Source organism: Platichthys flesus, chromosome 15 (genome assembly GCF_949316205.1).
Source record: "Platichthys flesus chromosome 15, fPlaFle2.1, whole genome shotgun sequence".
NCBI lineage: Eukaryota > Metazoa > Chordata > Actinopteri > Pleuronectiformes > Pleuronectidae > Platichthys > Platichthys flesus.
This window is the reverse complement of record NC_084959.1, coordinates 5,476,471-5,492,789: the sequence shown is the minus strand read 5'-3', so window position 1 is coordinate 5,492,789 and position 16,319 is coordinate 5,476,471. Positions and strand designations below refer to the sequence as shown.

The 16,319-nt window shown below is 43.1% G+C and overlaps 1 protein-coding gene across 1 annotated transcript; it reads right to left on the bottom strand.

Moving 5' to 3' along the window:
- Window positions 1–4,112: 4,112 nt before the first annotated feature.
- On the bottom strand, window positions 4,113–16,203 carry LOC133969515 (lissencephaly-1 homolog B). Its single transcript, XM_062406046.1, has 11 exons — window positions 16,060–16,203; window positions 10,931–11,212; window positions 9,594–9,678; window positions 9,419–9,493; window positions 8,886–9,092; window positions 7,399–7,567; window positions 6,931–7,033; window positions 6,478–6,706; window positions 5,846–5,947; window positions 5,598–5,754; window positions 4,113–5,489 (listed from the first exon to the last, which is right to left on the bottom strand). Exons 2-11 carry the CDS (start codon window positions 10,960–10,962, stop codon window positions 5,416–5,418), a joined length of 1,233 nt encoding a protein of 410 aa, XP_062262030.1. The 5' UTR covers window positions 10,963–11,212; window positions 16,060–16,203; the 3' UTR covers window positions 4,113–5,415.
- Window positions 16,204–16,319: the final 116 nt, after the last annotated feature.

Sequence of the window (16,319 nt, the reverse complement as noted above, 5' to 3'; positions counted from 1 at the left end):
CCTAATATTTTACTCCCTTATATTATTTTTGCCACATGCTGCATCTCACTCCCTCGCTGTCTTTTCTCACACTGAAAAAAATTGATTCACCGCATCACAAGGATTTTTTCTCTTTCTTTTTAACAACTCCTTGTACGCATAGTGAATGTAAGACCTGGTCTACCTCTTTTATTGTGTATAGTATGCTGTGACTAATGATGGATGCATGAAGTGACTTATGATAGATATGTGTGTATAGGTTATACGATGATATGTACTTTGTGATGTAACAGCAGTGCTGGTTCATGCAATATTTCCCCCAGGGGGATGAATAAATCTGGAATGTGATTAATGTTTTTTGTTCCAGGAACATGTTTGCCTGCACGCTGTATACAGATGCACGTATGTAGTGCATGCGTGGCTGCATGGTAACAGTCTTCGATTGGACGCCTTCCAGTCGTATACATCCTCAACCACATCATAGGATCTGACAGTCTCAGCCAATCAAAGCAGCAGCTCAGTGGTACATAGGGGGCTGCCTTGGCCAGGCTGTGTGCTCTGCGTGCACGTAGAAACGCTAATAACACCATTACTGTCTAGACTGTCATGCTACAATTGAGTTTGTCAGAGGAAACCAGATGCCCAAGATGGTAAGAGACAAATGTGTGTGTGTGTGTGTGTGTGTGTGTGTGTGTGTGTGTGTGTGTGTGTGTGTGTGTGTGTGTGTGTGTGTGTGTGTGTGTGTGTGTGTGTGTGTGTGTGTGTGTGTGTGTGTGTGTGTGTGTGTGTGTGTGTGTGTGTGTGTGTGTGTGTGTGTGTGTGTGTGTGTGTGTGTGAGGGAGGGAGTAACTTTGCAACAGGCTGAGATACCATGACAGCATGCATGAGAGAAAATGAATGAGGCACAAACAGAGGGGGAGGGAGGGAGTAGGGAAGACGGAGCTGCAGCACATGGTAAGCACATGATCTGCATAAAAAAAAAACGTCCTTTGGGAGGTATGCATATACAGAGGAAAAAGAGGAGGAGGCGGAGGAGGTTTGGCTTGGAGAGACAGAGATGGTGGGAGGGACATGAGGCAGGGACGGGCTGACCCAGATAGAAGTGCTGCATCACTGGTGGATCTACAGAGCAGAGACAAAGAGGAAGGAATGCAACACAGGAGACTTTAAACAGGGGAAGTGCATAAAGCTGGAACTGACTTTGAGAAACTGTTTGTGGATTCCTCGAGAGGCAGGAACAAAAGAAAACCTTCATTATTTGCCTTCAAACTTTGGACATGTTACTTGTGTTGTTTGTGAGGAAATTGTAAAAGTATGAATAGTGTAATTTCAAGTCAGGACAAACAGTGAATGAAGAATTCAACTAAATGTCAAAGAGGAGAGTAGAAAATCTACATTTCTTGGAAATGTTCTTCATTTTGTCAACATTCACTTATATAAAAAACTTACTATAACCAGCTACATACAATTCAACGTTTGAGGTGATATATCAAACAGTGACAGTTCACATATGGCTGTAAAGTCAGCCAAGAAGTGGAGTTTCATCTGTATCCCATGGACAGATGATTCAAAGTTATCCTAAAAAAGAAAATGCATGAAATTGACATTTCTGCACGAATGACTCATCATATATAAGCACTGAGCAATAATAGAAAAATATATAATATTCCTGTTCATTCTACATTATATTGATTACTTTTAAAACATGCAACACAGAGACTCATACATCAACAACTAGAAAGGCACTCAGAGTGCATGTCTTCTCCAGGGCTATACAAGCTCCTCAGGAAAGCACCAGAAAAGATCCATGAACTATCATCTGAGAAATCAACCAAGATGTTATAAAAGCCGCCTCACAATGTTAAAGAAAGTGAGCTGCAACATGTCGATGGCCATTGTATCGCGACCTGCTCCCTATTTAAATACAAAAGACTAATTCTCAAAACAAAGGGGACGTCAGCACAGACACAGTGAGGACAGAGAGATGCTCTGAGTTTTAGTGATGACAGAACTGACAGCTATCAACTACTGTCTTCTGGGACTTCATGTCCTAATGAATACAAAAAACAATTCACGTCTCTCCTCTGCTTAGACCCTCAGGCTCATTATGTTTTCCATGACTTCCATGTGACCGCTGATCACTTACACACGGAGCAGGGAAGCTGCTGGTTTTTGCCCTTATAGGGACATGGATCCCCCCCCCCCCCCCCCCCCCCCCCCCCCCCACACACACACACACGTGCTGCCACCAGAGAGCGCCACATCCTGCAACATGCTTGATCCCAGTGCAGCTGAACCTCTCTCCTCATTGTCTTCCTCAGGCTTTTCAGGGATTAGAACGCTGGTCACGTAAACTATAGTGGGATGACACACAAACCTATATATCAACACAGGCCCTGCAGCCGTCTGAGCTCCGTTCTGCACTGGAAACTGTATTTCTCCTCACACGTGAATAACGAGGAGCTGGCCTGCTGAGATGGAAGTGTTCAGGCCCTTGTGAGAATCGATACTGCCGCATCTGACGGAGACGGCTCTGTTGCATACGTTGACCTTGGAACCTCTCAGCACTTCCTCATCCTCCTGGTTTATCTGAATCGATGAGGACTCACACCTCAGTGCAGCACTTCTCACTTCATTTCTTTTGCGGTGAATCTATACCGACAGTTTTATCAGAGAAGAGTGAAAGGGAGAATTTGGTGACCTTGAGGCCAATAAATGAAATACTGAGCTTCGACTCCATTTACGTCTCTTAGGCTTGCATGAGAAGGAAACGTGTGCAGGAGGCATGGGTGGTGTCGGGCGGATGTAGGCCAATGTTTCTACTCCAGTTCCTCTCTTGGGACTCAGACAGGTTTATTATCCTTTCACTAACTCACTTCTCGGTGCAGACGTCTGGCTCACCAGCTTCATTACACCTAACCGCTCCCTTTTGTCGCCACCGTCCTTCTACCACACAACACCCCACGAGTGTGCGTTTGTCCTTGCGCTGGCCTCCACCACTCGCCCTGTGTCTCCACCCTCACAGAACAACAGGACAGAGCAAGGTGTGGTGCATGCACACTCGCCGTGCAGGCAACTGTTGCCAGGATACCACCGAGCTCAGCGAAAAGAGTAATTGCCGCGTGGGTGCGTGAGCAGGTGCGAGCGCGAGCACAGAAGTAGGCTGGGGGGGCCGTACATAATTGATAAGGAGGCCTGAACTGTCTCTGCTGCCTCCTGATGCATTCGCCTCCCCAGTCGGAGCTCGCAGTAGAAGTCGCTGAGCTGCACCAGAGGAATAAATGTCACAACTTGTTTCATCGTCGACTCGAGACAACACTGAACAGCTTCGAATCCAAGCAACATCTCACAACTCATCTTTGATTAACAAACAGCTCCAGGTCACGACTGATCTGTTCCTGTTTCATCTGCGTTAGAAGCAGTGAACACAGTGTCAGTGTGTGACCTCATGCTCAGAGGGAAGACGCTACAGATGCTAAGAGACAGAAATAACCTCACAGCCAGACACTTATACATAAATGATATTTGCTTTGTGGAGCAGCAGCTTTCAAGATTTTGACCCATTTCTTCTATCCCTGATGATTTACAAATATCAGAGCAAGATTACTGTTCAAAAACAAAACATTTTTTAACACCTACTTCAGTTGGCAACAGACTTTTGTCTGCACCAAACTGTACTTTTGGTAGTTTACGTTCTCAAGTGCTCATATGGGTTCCTGTGCTTGTGTCACACAAAGTGACCGTTTAAAATTTGCATTTCAGAACAGGGAGAGTGAGGAGACGGGGTCTACTTAAACACGTCGTTCCGAGTTTAGGTTTCCAAGGCATTCAAAAAGTCAACAGCTATAGTCGGCCGGTAATCTGGACCTTCTGCCTTAGAGAGAAGCATTTGGGAACAAAGAACGAAATTCGATGTCACCACATGGATGGAATTAAGTTACATTCAAGATGTTCTCTCACAAGTTAAGTTTGTCTGTCATTACTTCAAGTTTAATGTGGTGTGGACTTGAACACGCAGCAGTATCTGACCTCACTATGAAACTTTGTCGTGGTGAATCCTGTCTCACTCCCAGAAGTCATCTTCATCTCATTTCACCTCCTTCCCTCAAAGAAACCACACAAATAGATCAAACTTATATTTACAGAATTTTATTTCTTTATGTTGCAAACAATGACATCCAGATATATTGATACACAACTTTTACTGTGGGTGTATGTGCATTTTGTGAGTGTATGTGTAAGTGTGTGTGTGTGTGTGTGTGTAGAAGAGCAGTGACACCACAGAAAGCAGAATGAAAATCCCGTGAGGGAGCCCTCAATGGGTTAACAAGGCAGAGATAGCGAGCAAGAGGGCACCGGGCGATTCTCCGGGGCAACATACACACACACAAATCTCATAAAAGGTGAGCAGACTTTTTCCTCTGTAAAACACACTTTTGCTATGGGGTGTGTGCCTGTGCTCTCAGCAGCTTAGGGATCATTAAGGTCCTGTGAGTGTCTAGAAAGCAAGTTTGTTAAAAGAGATGAAGTCGTATGAATGAACACAAGTGGGTGAGAAGCTTTGCCTCCTCTCTCTCTCTCTCTCCTCTGATCATCAGAGCAGAGATGGTGGAGAGATTCTCCTGTCATAATATACAAACACACACACACATACATACACGCACACATCATGTATACACATACACACACACACACACATACACACACACTCACCCACAGAACCTCATGTGATTCAACTAGGAAGCTGAACGCTTTTTTTCCTTCCAACTTATTCTCATCTCCTCCTGGACAGCTTCCACTCGTTCTTTCTGTTACGCTGACTTTCCACACATCTTCTCTATCACCATCTCTGCAGTGGCAGACCACAACAATGGAGGCATGGAGTAAAACAAAACTCAAAATAAACCTAAACCCCTTCAACGTGGGGCACCATTGGTTTCCGTGCACTGTCAGTTACCTGAAATCCACCTGTGCCAGCACACAAGGATATTTACCCTTTTACCCGACAGAAAGTGATGACAACAGAATGCTAATTCGGCAAATTTAACAGTATACAATTTTTTTTTGTTGTTTCACCATGCAAGGAATACTTCTTATTCTTTTGAGTGTGTTTATGTGTCAGAGATTGCGTGACATTTATTAAGCGTACCCTACATCCAGAATAATTTACATAAAAGGACAATAGTCTTCTTAATAGGGCTGGACTGATGTAGGGGAGTGGGGAAGGAGAGGGGAGCGAGGGGAGGGGACGGGGAGAAGGGAAAGCGCCATGGTCAACTATGGTTTGTAGTGCGAGAGGTGAGGGGCTGGGCTGGGTGTCAGGACAGAAGGGAGAGGGTCGGGTGGGGTGTTAGGACTGCTTCTGGAGCTTGGGGGGGGGGGGGGGGGGGGGGGGGGGGGGTCAGAGGCAGGACAGGGCACGAGACGGACGTGTTCTCAGCGGCACTCCCACACTTTGACTGTCTGATCGACACTTCCCGTCACCACGTATGGAGCAGTCTTGTGGAAATCTGCAAGAGGGGTAAACAGTTAATGTTATATATTTTCACAGGGTTACCGCTGACGTAGAAGGAGGAGGAGGTGATGCAAGATTAACTTCATAGGTAACTGTGTCTTACCCAGAGAGGTAACAAAGTGTTCATGGGCACACAGGGTCTTCATGCAGCGTTTGTTCTTGTAGTCCCAGATCCTAAGGGTTTTGTCGTCAGCACAGCTCACTATGAATCTTCCTCCAGGATGAAACAAGATTCCACGGACCCAGTTGTCATGTCCCACCTGAAGGACAAAGACTGATTATCCACCACTCGCTTTAATAGTAAGCAGGAACACAGAGACTTTCATAATAACCATTGCTTGAACAACTGACCAGAGTCATAAGGCAGAGCCCAGTGCTGACGTCCCACATCTTAATGGTTTTATCTCTGGATCCAGAAAGAAGGAAGGGGCCAGGCTTTCCACTTTTCTTGCTCTGTAAAATCAAGACAGGGAAGATGTAAGAAACAGTGAGTCTACATGAAAGAGAACAATGCATCAAAAAGATGCTTATAAGATAGGAATCGGCCATTCACAGTTATGTCAGTGTTCAGGCTGCAGGAATGTTGGTGTTCGGGTTATCTGGATGAATTTGCAATATTTCATGAAAATCTACAGATGTGAGCATCAGTGAATTTGTATAAGTAGTTTACAACAGCCAAATCTGGAACCTGCTGAACATCTGCATGTTAGCATTGTCACTGTAAACCTGATGCAATACAGTTGTTTGCATTGTGCCCACTGTATCATTGTTTTTTTAAGTGCAGACTCACAGACACCAGCAAAAAAATCTGTTGTATGTTAACGTTTTCTTAAAATAAGAACATTGATTTCTAATAAAGCAATCAATGCAGATCATGTGATTCCACTTTGGGATGAACAATTGTGGGAAACTCTGCAGCTGAAGCAGACACACACAAACATCCTCTGGGGGTGAAGGTCAGATCCTGTAGCAGCCGTATTTACCTCGGAGCCTGTGGCCTCCAGGATGGTGGGGTGAGCAGTGTCAGGGGCCCAGGCGATACACTCTACCACATGTTCATGCTCCCGCAACTCAGCTTTGCACTCCTTCGAGGTGACCACCCACACACGCACCGTCTGGTCGTTGGAGCAGCTGGCGAGCAATGAGCCGTCCTGGTTGGGACGCACCATCCTCACCCACTCTCTGTGGCCTGTGAAGGTCTTCACACAGTACCTGTACATGGACCCATTGTAAGTCAAACTGTTAGAGAGCAGCTTTCAGCATGAATCAAATGTTATGCTAAAGAAACATTATCAGCATTATAGATTTAACCATGGGAGGGAGAATGAAAATATGGAATTTTTGAAGATGGAAAAAATGATCAAAATGCATTATGAGTTCCTCTGCTATGTGAGCTTGTGGTAGTTCAAGTTGTAATAAGGCTGGCCCTCACTTACCCAGTGGACACCTCCCACATCTTGATGGACTTGTCTCTGGAAGCCGACACTATGTGGTCACCATTTGGCATTATGGCTACAGACGACACATTGTGATCGTGGCCTGGACGACACAGTCAATAGTTTAGTTGTGCGACTGGTCTGAGTTCATCTCAATACTTAAACCACAGAGTCAGATATGTCCCAAACCATTTTGATTCTTAACATTAGACCAACTCTTCATTAGAAAAAGACTTCTATATTCAGTTATGAAAAATACACAGACAATGATTGAACACCCATTTACTGTATTTGTTGCTTCCATTTATAAGTAAAATAACATTGCATCAAATCAAAAATGAGATAGATAAGAAATGTCAAAGTTTCTATATCAGATTATACATCATTGTATATTTGTGTTGTGTATAAGCGACAGCTTTTTTCAGGTGCTCCTGTACTATAGTGATTATCATTTTTAATATCACTTACCATGCATTGTTCGGATACACTCGAAACCCTGGAAGTCCCAGAGTTTGATGCTCATGTCAGCTGAACATGAAGCCAACAGCTTCCCTGTCTGGTCAAAGGAGATGTCCTGCACAGAGTCTGTGTGGCCCTTCAGGGTTCGCTCAAAGTCCCCGGCCTCGTAGTCCCACACCTGCAATTACAGACAGTGAGTCAGAAACAGGAACTTCAGTGCATCAAGCTATATACCTTACTCTAAATATCACATTTTACTGTGAAATTTCTAATTCATTGAGTTTCTAGCAGAAAGTGTGTTGTTTGAATAATGTATTTTTTTGTGATGAGTGTGATGAGTTTCAGGTTACTTCCTGTGTTTTAACATTGAACTGAAAAGTTAATAATGAAACCTGCAGTCAGACACACAGATAAACTGTTAAATATGAAATACTTTACTTCACTGAAATGAAGAGTAGTGGATGAAAGAGGGAACAGATTTGCATGTTTCCCAAGGTGCTGTGCTATGGGAGTGTTGCCTCTGACAACAAGTGCATCAGCCCATCTCCACACAGATGAGCAGTGACAAAGCAGAAAAAAGAAACAAGAGAGAGGGAGGAAGGGCAGGGAGGGGATGGGGGGAGGAGGAGGATAAAGGGAGGGAGAGGGGGGTGCATGCTGAAGCAGAGGCAGGGAGGATAAAAAGGCAGAGCAGCCTCAGATCTGCAGTACAGCTTTGATCTGAAGGGTCAGAGCTGCAGAGACTGTGTTGTGCTGCAACGCTCACTGATCTTGCTTTCATTCACTTTGCATTCGGCCACAACAGTCTGCTAGAGACACACTTTCATATATTAGACTATGTGAAGATAGGAAGAGCAAAATAAGTAATTTCTTGAGACATTTTGACATTTGCAGAGAGCAGACATGGGACTTCGCGATAGATAAATTAATGCATAATATATAATCTTTTTAATTGCTGTACATGGATATTTGTTTTCAAGCTGTAAAACAATATTTTAGGGCAGTTTTTAAAAGGAGGTTAAGTCTGCACTACACAACTAACTTTGTTAAACCTTTTCCAAAAAACTTAAGTGACGCAAACAAATCCCTTTTATATATACATATATATATATATTAACAACACCCCCTCTGTACTAAGAAATATTTATACAGTTACAAATTGCATTTAGTATTGTAGTATATTGTAGGCATATACATATGAAGGTAATATAATACACTGCAAAAGGCATGCTACAGAGCTCCTTGTTTACACTGTTAGACAGGTATTGATTTATGTATTTGGGCACTCTGGAGGCTGCAGTGGTTTGGTTTGTGTTGCATCAGATCGAATGGTGGTAAAGGTGGATCATAAATTTCAACAATAACTGAATATGACGGGTTGCATTTGGAGCTGATGATCAGGATTATTGAGCTGTATCAAATCAGATGTAGGTAGCTGTACTTAATAAAACTGGCAGATCAATGTGTAAATTCTGCTTGTAAACATACACACAGACCTTGATGGTGGCATCCTCAGAGGCTGTGACCATGACAGAGAAGACAGGGTGGAATATAACGCGCGTGACTGGGGCGCGGTGCCCGCTCAGGGCGTATCTCTCTGGGGGACGGGGGATCCACTCCTTGGGATCTCTCTTCTGACCCACAGTTCCTCCATGTGTCATCTCCTCCTTCGCCTCGTTTAACTTTGACTCCAACTCCATCACCTGAAGCAGGGGGACCAGATAAGGACCAGAGGAGATGGAAGAAAGCGATCAGAAAAAGCGTCTCCTAATATAAGAAAAATAAATATGTAATGATTTACCATAATTAAACCTGTTCTTAATTACGATTTCAAAAAAGCTGCGGAAGTTAACTTGTTTATTTTATTTATTATTATTATTATTATTCTAGGTGTGAGACATGGTGACACAAGTACCCACCGCTACACTGCAAGCCCACAGGATAAGTCTGCTTTACATTTGAATTCTAAAGCATGTATCAAATATCTTGGCAAATTCAAAAAACACAATCAGAGTTCAACATTCCTCACCTTTTTCTGTAATCTGATGACTGAGGTCCATTTCTTTTCCAAAAGCCCTGCATACTTTTTATCTACCTCTTCATTCTGTGGGTAGAGGAAAGAGAGTGAGAAAGGATCCACTCACCTTTTCAAGTTAAAGTTTTGTCATTTGTCGGAACATTTTAGTGTTTCTGTCGCTCCATACCATATCTATCTCTGCCTCTTTCTTGAAGGTGGAATAGGCCTCCTCGTATCCATTGGAGCGGAGATAGTCGGCTATAGCTCGGTTTCTGTGAAAAGGTCGAATAAAACAGATGTTTTAAAAAGGTTTCAGGTGTCAACATGTCATCAGTTACAGATCAGCTCGTCAAAGATAATAGCATATACCCAGAGACAATTCTAAGGTAGACATTATCAGGGCAATTTCAAGTCATTATTCCTAAAATAGTAATATGAATTACACTTAAACAGATAAAGATCAACTCTACCTAAACAGAGATGCTGGCTGCTCCTTGAAAAAAAGGAGGCCACACCCAACAAATGGGAGCAATTGGATCAAGTTTAACAGATTCAGCTTAAATGTCCACAAATTTGAATACGTGCCAAAAGAAACTACATATCTCCAGCCCAGAAAATAAAATGTAAGGGCTGAATTATGGGGAAACTGTGTTTTGCTCTGCTGCTTGGAAACCACTAGCCACAAAGACTGAACACTGGCAACACAAGCACAGGGCAACTACAAGCACATGGAGACAACCTTAAACACAGAGGCTCGTCTACACACATACACAGACGTATAGACACACACACACATTTAAATAAATGAGTTGAGCAGCTCCTTGAGATGATGGCTGAATATTTAATGAGTAACACGGCTAAATTTAGGGCTGCATCTATTTTGAACTGCTTATAATTGTAGCCCTGATACAACTGTGTGTTATAAACTTTGAAAATTCAACCAACACCAGGATTTCCACTTGATGATCCCAATCGAATAATTTTACAAACTCAACATAGACAGTCCCCTTGTTCTTGACTTTTAAGAGCTCGACAACGATGATACAATATGTTGTGTTGTGTTGTGTTGTCTAGACTGGGCTGTGCTGAAGTGGAGTGCATGCCATGCGATCAGCGAGCCAGATACCAGAGTGGCGCACATTAAAAAAACATATTTTCAAGTTCCTCCTCGTTCCCCTTCCCCCTCACTTCTTTGCTCCGGTCATGTGGGTTATGAAATATTCACTAAGTAGCTATCAAGTGAAGCACCTTGAAGCTCACATCTCGTCACATTTCCTCGATGGTCACACATTCTTGTTAATTAACGCACTTTCTCACAATGACTCAGCTGATCATAATCCACTGCTTTCTTAACACGGGGATGTACATTTGTGTTTGCAGACAAACATTGTGTTATTGCTTAAAAGCCTACATGTACATGGCCTTAAATACACTTCTACACAAGCACAAATGTTTGTTCGTCAACATGTCTGTTCTTGTTTGCATGTATAATGAGCCGACACACATTTACATGCAGGCACTCACAGTTCATCTCTTTGTCTCTGTGACAGCACCATGGTGGCTGCTGTTCTCTCCCTCTTGGGGAGGTGAGGGTGAGGTGAGGTACTGGGGGAGTCTGGCTAGGAAGTGTGTGGCGATGAGGTTTCTGGTCCCTCTGCAATTTTCTTCCTTCAGAGACTCAGCAGTGGTGAAAAAGGGCCACCGAGGGGGGAGTTAAACTGGAAATGCTGCTGTCGATCAACCGTCGGGTCAAGGCTCCACGAGTATTGGTCCAAATCTCACTCACTGATCAGACGTGCCCATCACCTGATGAAGAGAAGAGGGAGAGAGAGGAGTCAGTTACAAAAAATACAGGAAAAGTGACGGAGCTGAAAGTATGTGTACCTTCTTTAAGTTACTTTATGTTTGTTGAAGTCATAGCACCCAGCTCTACGTCAGCTTTTACTACATGACATACATTTCCACATACATCGAGAAAGTATAGTTGTATAATAGGGAATTCTCATCCTTCTAGATCTGTGGATGTTGCAAAAGCCCAGATTATGTTTCTACCAACCTTTGTAAACAATTTGTGACTGTAGCAGTTTCGAGCATTCATATAATTTGATTCTGACTTCTGGGGACAATGTGATCATCCCACCATCCCAAAAGAAGAGCAGAGATCCACATCACACGCTGCAAAATCAAAACTCACCCCTCAGTGATCGCTAAACTAATAACAAATCACTTCCTAAGCTTCCACACAGCACCTGCACCTGGGGCCACAATTTCACTAAGCTGCTTAGCGGCTAGACCAGACAATTTACAGTCTGTGTGTGTGTGTGTGTTTCAAAGTGACAGAGACCACACGCCCTCCTCACAGCTGACAGTGCAATGTAAAGGGACTGGACGGTAGCTAACAGGATTAACCCCAGACATTGGGAGAGGACCTAAACAGCAGGTGCCCTTGTCTGTATCTTTGTCTGGTGCATCGTTCTTGTTCATTTCTTTGTCTATTGACAGCTTCTGCTTCTAGACACAAAACACCGCTTCAAGAAATTAAAGAATGATGTTGGAGACTAGTCTTGAATTCCAGATTGGTAATTTTTTTCTGCATTTATTTATACTTTTCAGATAAGCATTTCTTTCCAGTGGAAGAATCGCAGCGGCAGGGGCCAGAAAACACTGAGCCAGGGCCGCACATCAAGTGTCCTAGAGAGAACATAACGTGATGAATGCTCTGAGTTGACAGGACACTACTGATTGTAGCAGAGCAGCACTCTGTGTGTTTCAAAAATAGCCATTTGACCAAACAGACCAACCTCCCAACTATTACATAACCAAGACAATCCTTGGCTCCTGCACCTGTCTTCGACTCCTGAGCTCCGCCACCTAATGAATTTGAGAGATCTGTAGAGAGAGTTATTGCACGGAGAGGCAAATGTGCTGTTATCGTTTCTTAGTGTCAGGGTCATAAATTACAAAGGGTTCAAGGTCCTGTGTATGTGTCAGGTTTATCAAAAGGACATAATACAGAGGCCATTTATTTATGACCGGTCTGATGGTCTAAAAGGCACAGTCCGTTTCTCTGAACAGGTCACGATGACTTTGAATTCACCTGAACACATAAACAAGATCTTACCAAAGGAAAAGGACAACCAGAGGGTTTGTACTGTTTTCATAACAAACGTCTCTGTTGATGTGTGAACTATGCAGGTGGTCATTTCCTAGTGACGTTTGGTTCAGAACTTCGACACACTGTACTTGTGAAATGCCAGTGTCAGTGTGTACATGTTATCAAACGAAAGCCCATTAGAGAGGCTACATCATGTGATTAAGTGAAAAGTTTCATCCAAGCGGCTTCTTCAGTTCAGTTCAATTTCACTTAGCATAGGCGAAGTCAGGAAAAAGGCACAGAGTTTGAGGAAATCCACTCATAGCTCTGCTTCAACTGTGCAAGACGATGGTGTTGGCCGACCAAAATTTCTGACATATCAGAAATTTATCAGAGTCTGAAGATCACTCAGGAGCAATAAATTGCAAAATTGCACAGCAAGCGACAAAGCTGAAAATCGTACGACTTTAAAAAGAGTTGGGACAAAAACGGGCTTGAATCGTACAGTGTACGCTCAGCTTCACTTTGTGCTCTGCACAGTTACTTCATTGTTGAAAAGTGTGCAGCACTCTCAGCTTGTAGCAGTGTTTGCTTCCATTAGGAGTATGCAGCTGTAGAAAACACTGATATCTATTTACTTTTTGACTCTCAAACGAGACATGACCTTGAACTCTGGTCAATTGTGATGGATATGTTTCACTCCGATATTTCATGGACTTAATGAATCGATTATAAACATGGCAGCTCTAACGTAGATACAAATAAACTTTTGAAACACAAAATTGTCAGAAGATTTAAAAAAAAAACAGGCAGATTGGTTTGAGTAAAACATTTCAACAGATGACAAGAACATTCTCAAAGAACCAAAATAAGATGGAGCAGGATCCCTTCTTAGTACATCTGCTCATGATCAAAGTACACAAATACAACTTGCATACCTCTCCTACTAACTCAAGAACTACATAATATTCCGATATCCACTGAACTATAAAAGGTGAAAAGTTTATCTGACTTAGCTTGGGGCTACATTAGCCAGCTATGTTGTCAATTTTGCCTCATCTGTCTTTTTCAGGGCACTGGATATTTTTTCTACTTCAACACAGAGCCACGTTCAGTTAAACAAGCTTCGCCTACAGCAGAGATGTGACACAGGCTCTACCTCTATTCTCCACACAGACGAACCCTTTTCAAGCTTTACATTTATGTAACATTCTCTGAACATGTGAAGAAATGTCTTTGTAAAAGCAAAGGTGTGATCCTTATAAAAATAATACAAAAATGTCATGTTTCTTAAACCCCCAGGAGTTGAGCTTGGATGTCTTGTTGTTCAGTTGATCCCAAACATATTTAATTTACAATGATCTTCACACTGGAGAAGCTGGAACCACGTATGTTTAATAATTGATTTAAACAATCATTTAACTAAAATGGTTGCAGAGTACCTGTGGAGCAACTAATCAATTAATGAACAAATTCTGTGTCATTTTAAAGGTTTTACAAACACAATTAAAGTAATAGATGGAGGTGCACCTAACTGTGCATCTGGATTAGAAGTAGAAGTAGAGCCAGAGGATAAATAAGCCCAAGATTGCTGTTTGGAAAGGATCCAAAAGTCTTGAATGGAAACTGCCTTAATATATATGGCCAAAGCAATTTCTATTAAATGTCTATTGTATTGGTGTTATTTTAATGTATTTTTTAAAGCAGGAGTGATACACAAAAAGTATCATTGGCTACAGAAAAGGGAGCCAATAAACGTAAACACTAGATGAGAAAAAGGCAATGAAAGCAGCATATCAAGCTTTCAGTCATCATGCTCTGTTTGTGTGGAGCTGCTGAGCAATGCCCCTCCTCATGGGGTGACCTTCAGGCCAAACAACACTGTGACAGTACAAACTGACAAGGCAATGTTTGATTACAAATTCAAACAGCACGAAAAGTCATTTGTTTCTTTCCACTGGCAATCTACACAGCACTTCATGACTACTTTGAAAACAATGATGTCTCTCAACTCCTGGATTTCTCTCCAATATTAATTCAATTATGTATTGCTGCACAATCAAAACAGTTCAAAAGCTAGTCAAACAGAATATATGACATACTGCATGTGTTATCAATGATCAGGACTTCAATGTGACAAGAAGATCAAAAGCATAACACCAATACATATTGGTTTATCCTTTCATTAAAAAGTATTGCAATAAAGTAAGTGTAGTTATACAATACAGAGGGGGAAACAAAAAAATGTGTCAACATCAACCTTAATTATCTCACAAGATTTACTGGGGAAAAGATGATGAAGATGATGGGAAACATTGAACAGAAATAAATTATAATTTCTCTCATAACCTTTTCTAATGGAATAGGCCTTCCCCTTTAATGCTACGCAATAGCAACTACTAGACAATCTGTAGGCCTTTAGTTGGCTTGAGAAATTCAGCACATGAGACCTTTCTATGAATCAAGTGAAATCTGTCTACGTTAGCCAGGTTCAGTGTCGTTATTCCCGGACTGATTCCTTTTTCAGTCTCCACCCTGGTTGTAAATCATGGGTGGACTGCGTTACGGGAGCGCGCATCATGCACTAAAAACAACCCAAAATGGGCTGAACACTGTTTTAATAATGGAGGAGAAAATCTGGCCCCGGTGATGTCTCTCCCAAGCTGCGATGGCCACAAGGGCAAAGTTGCAGCAATGGCTCAGCAACGCCCTTTCCAGTTAACGCTAGCTTAGCACGGCAACGTACGCGTTAACCAGGGGGAGCTGTCAGTTTGAGCAGAGTAGATTTATGCTAACACCCAGTCATCGTTTCAAAACACAAAGGGCGTTGGTCTGTGGCACCAAGAAGCCGAGCAACACAACAGACTCTTGGAGATATATTAACCGACACCTTGCTAACGTGGACAGGAGGTTGTGATAAGCGAGCCAAGTTTGATTATAGGGATATTAGCTGTTATTCACTCGCAGAAAACAGCACTGGCTAAACTATTAGCGTAATAAAGTTATCCGTAAAAATCACGTGATTCAACAACAATCAGGGGGTCGATTGAAAGTGTCACATTCAAATTGTGCATTTTTCCTCAACAACATAATAATGTTTGCACCCGGCTGTAGAAAAACATGGCAGCAAACTGACAGGACCGACGCTAGCTCAGCCTGCTAACGTACCACGTTAGCTCGTTCGCCCTAGAACTCCCACAATTAGCCGAAGCTAACGTTAGCCAAATGTTCGGCTAGCTTTCACAACAAGTGTCTCGATACGAGTCCCGCGTGGGTAGAGAACCGCAGAGACGCTCTTCAAAGGGTGATAATGACACGAAGCGTATTGCATTAATATCTCCGCGACACCATCGTGACGTTCAGCCTCTTAACCAAGGCTCCTGCGAGGTGCAACTTTGCCACCTAGCCTAGCTTAGCCTAGCTTAGCCTTCGGCCTCTCCGCCATTTTGAGATCGGGACGGGAGAGCGCAGACACTGCAGGCGATTCGTCGTCCAACATAACAAGTCTTCCCAAGTGCCTCAACAAAAGTACAGCCGCGTGTCGGAATCACCAACTCACCGTCTGGCAAATGGCGATTCTCATTTCCCCCCGACGGGTCCGTGCAGGCGACGGGAAGCCGGGTTCGGATCAGATACGGTGACTTTTCACATCAGCCGGTGCCGCCGCTCAGATTTCTCTCCTCTTTGGTACCAGCGCGCTCGCTCCAGCTAACGGTCGCGATTTGATATCGGCGGCGCGCACGTAGAGGTAAGCAGGGCGTGCGCAAAGTGCACATCTCCCTCTCTGGTAATTAAAGTGGATCGTTTAATAATAATAAT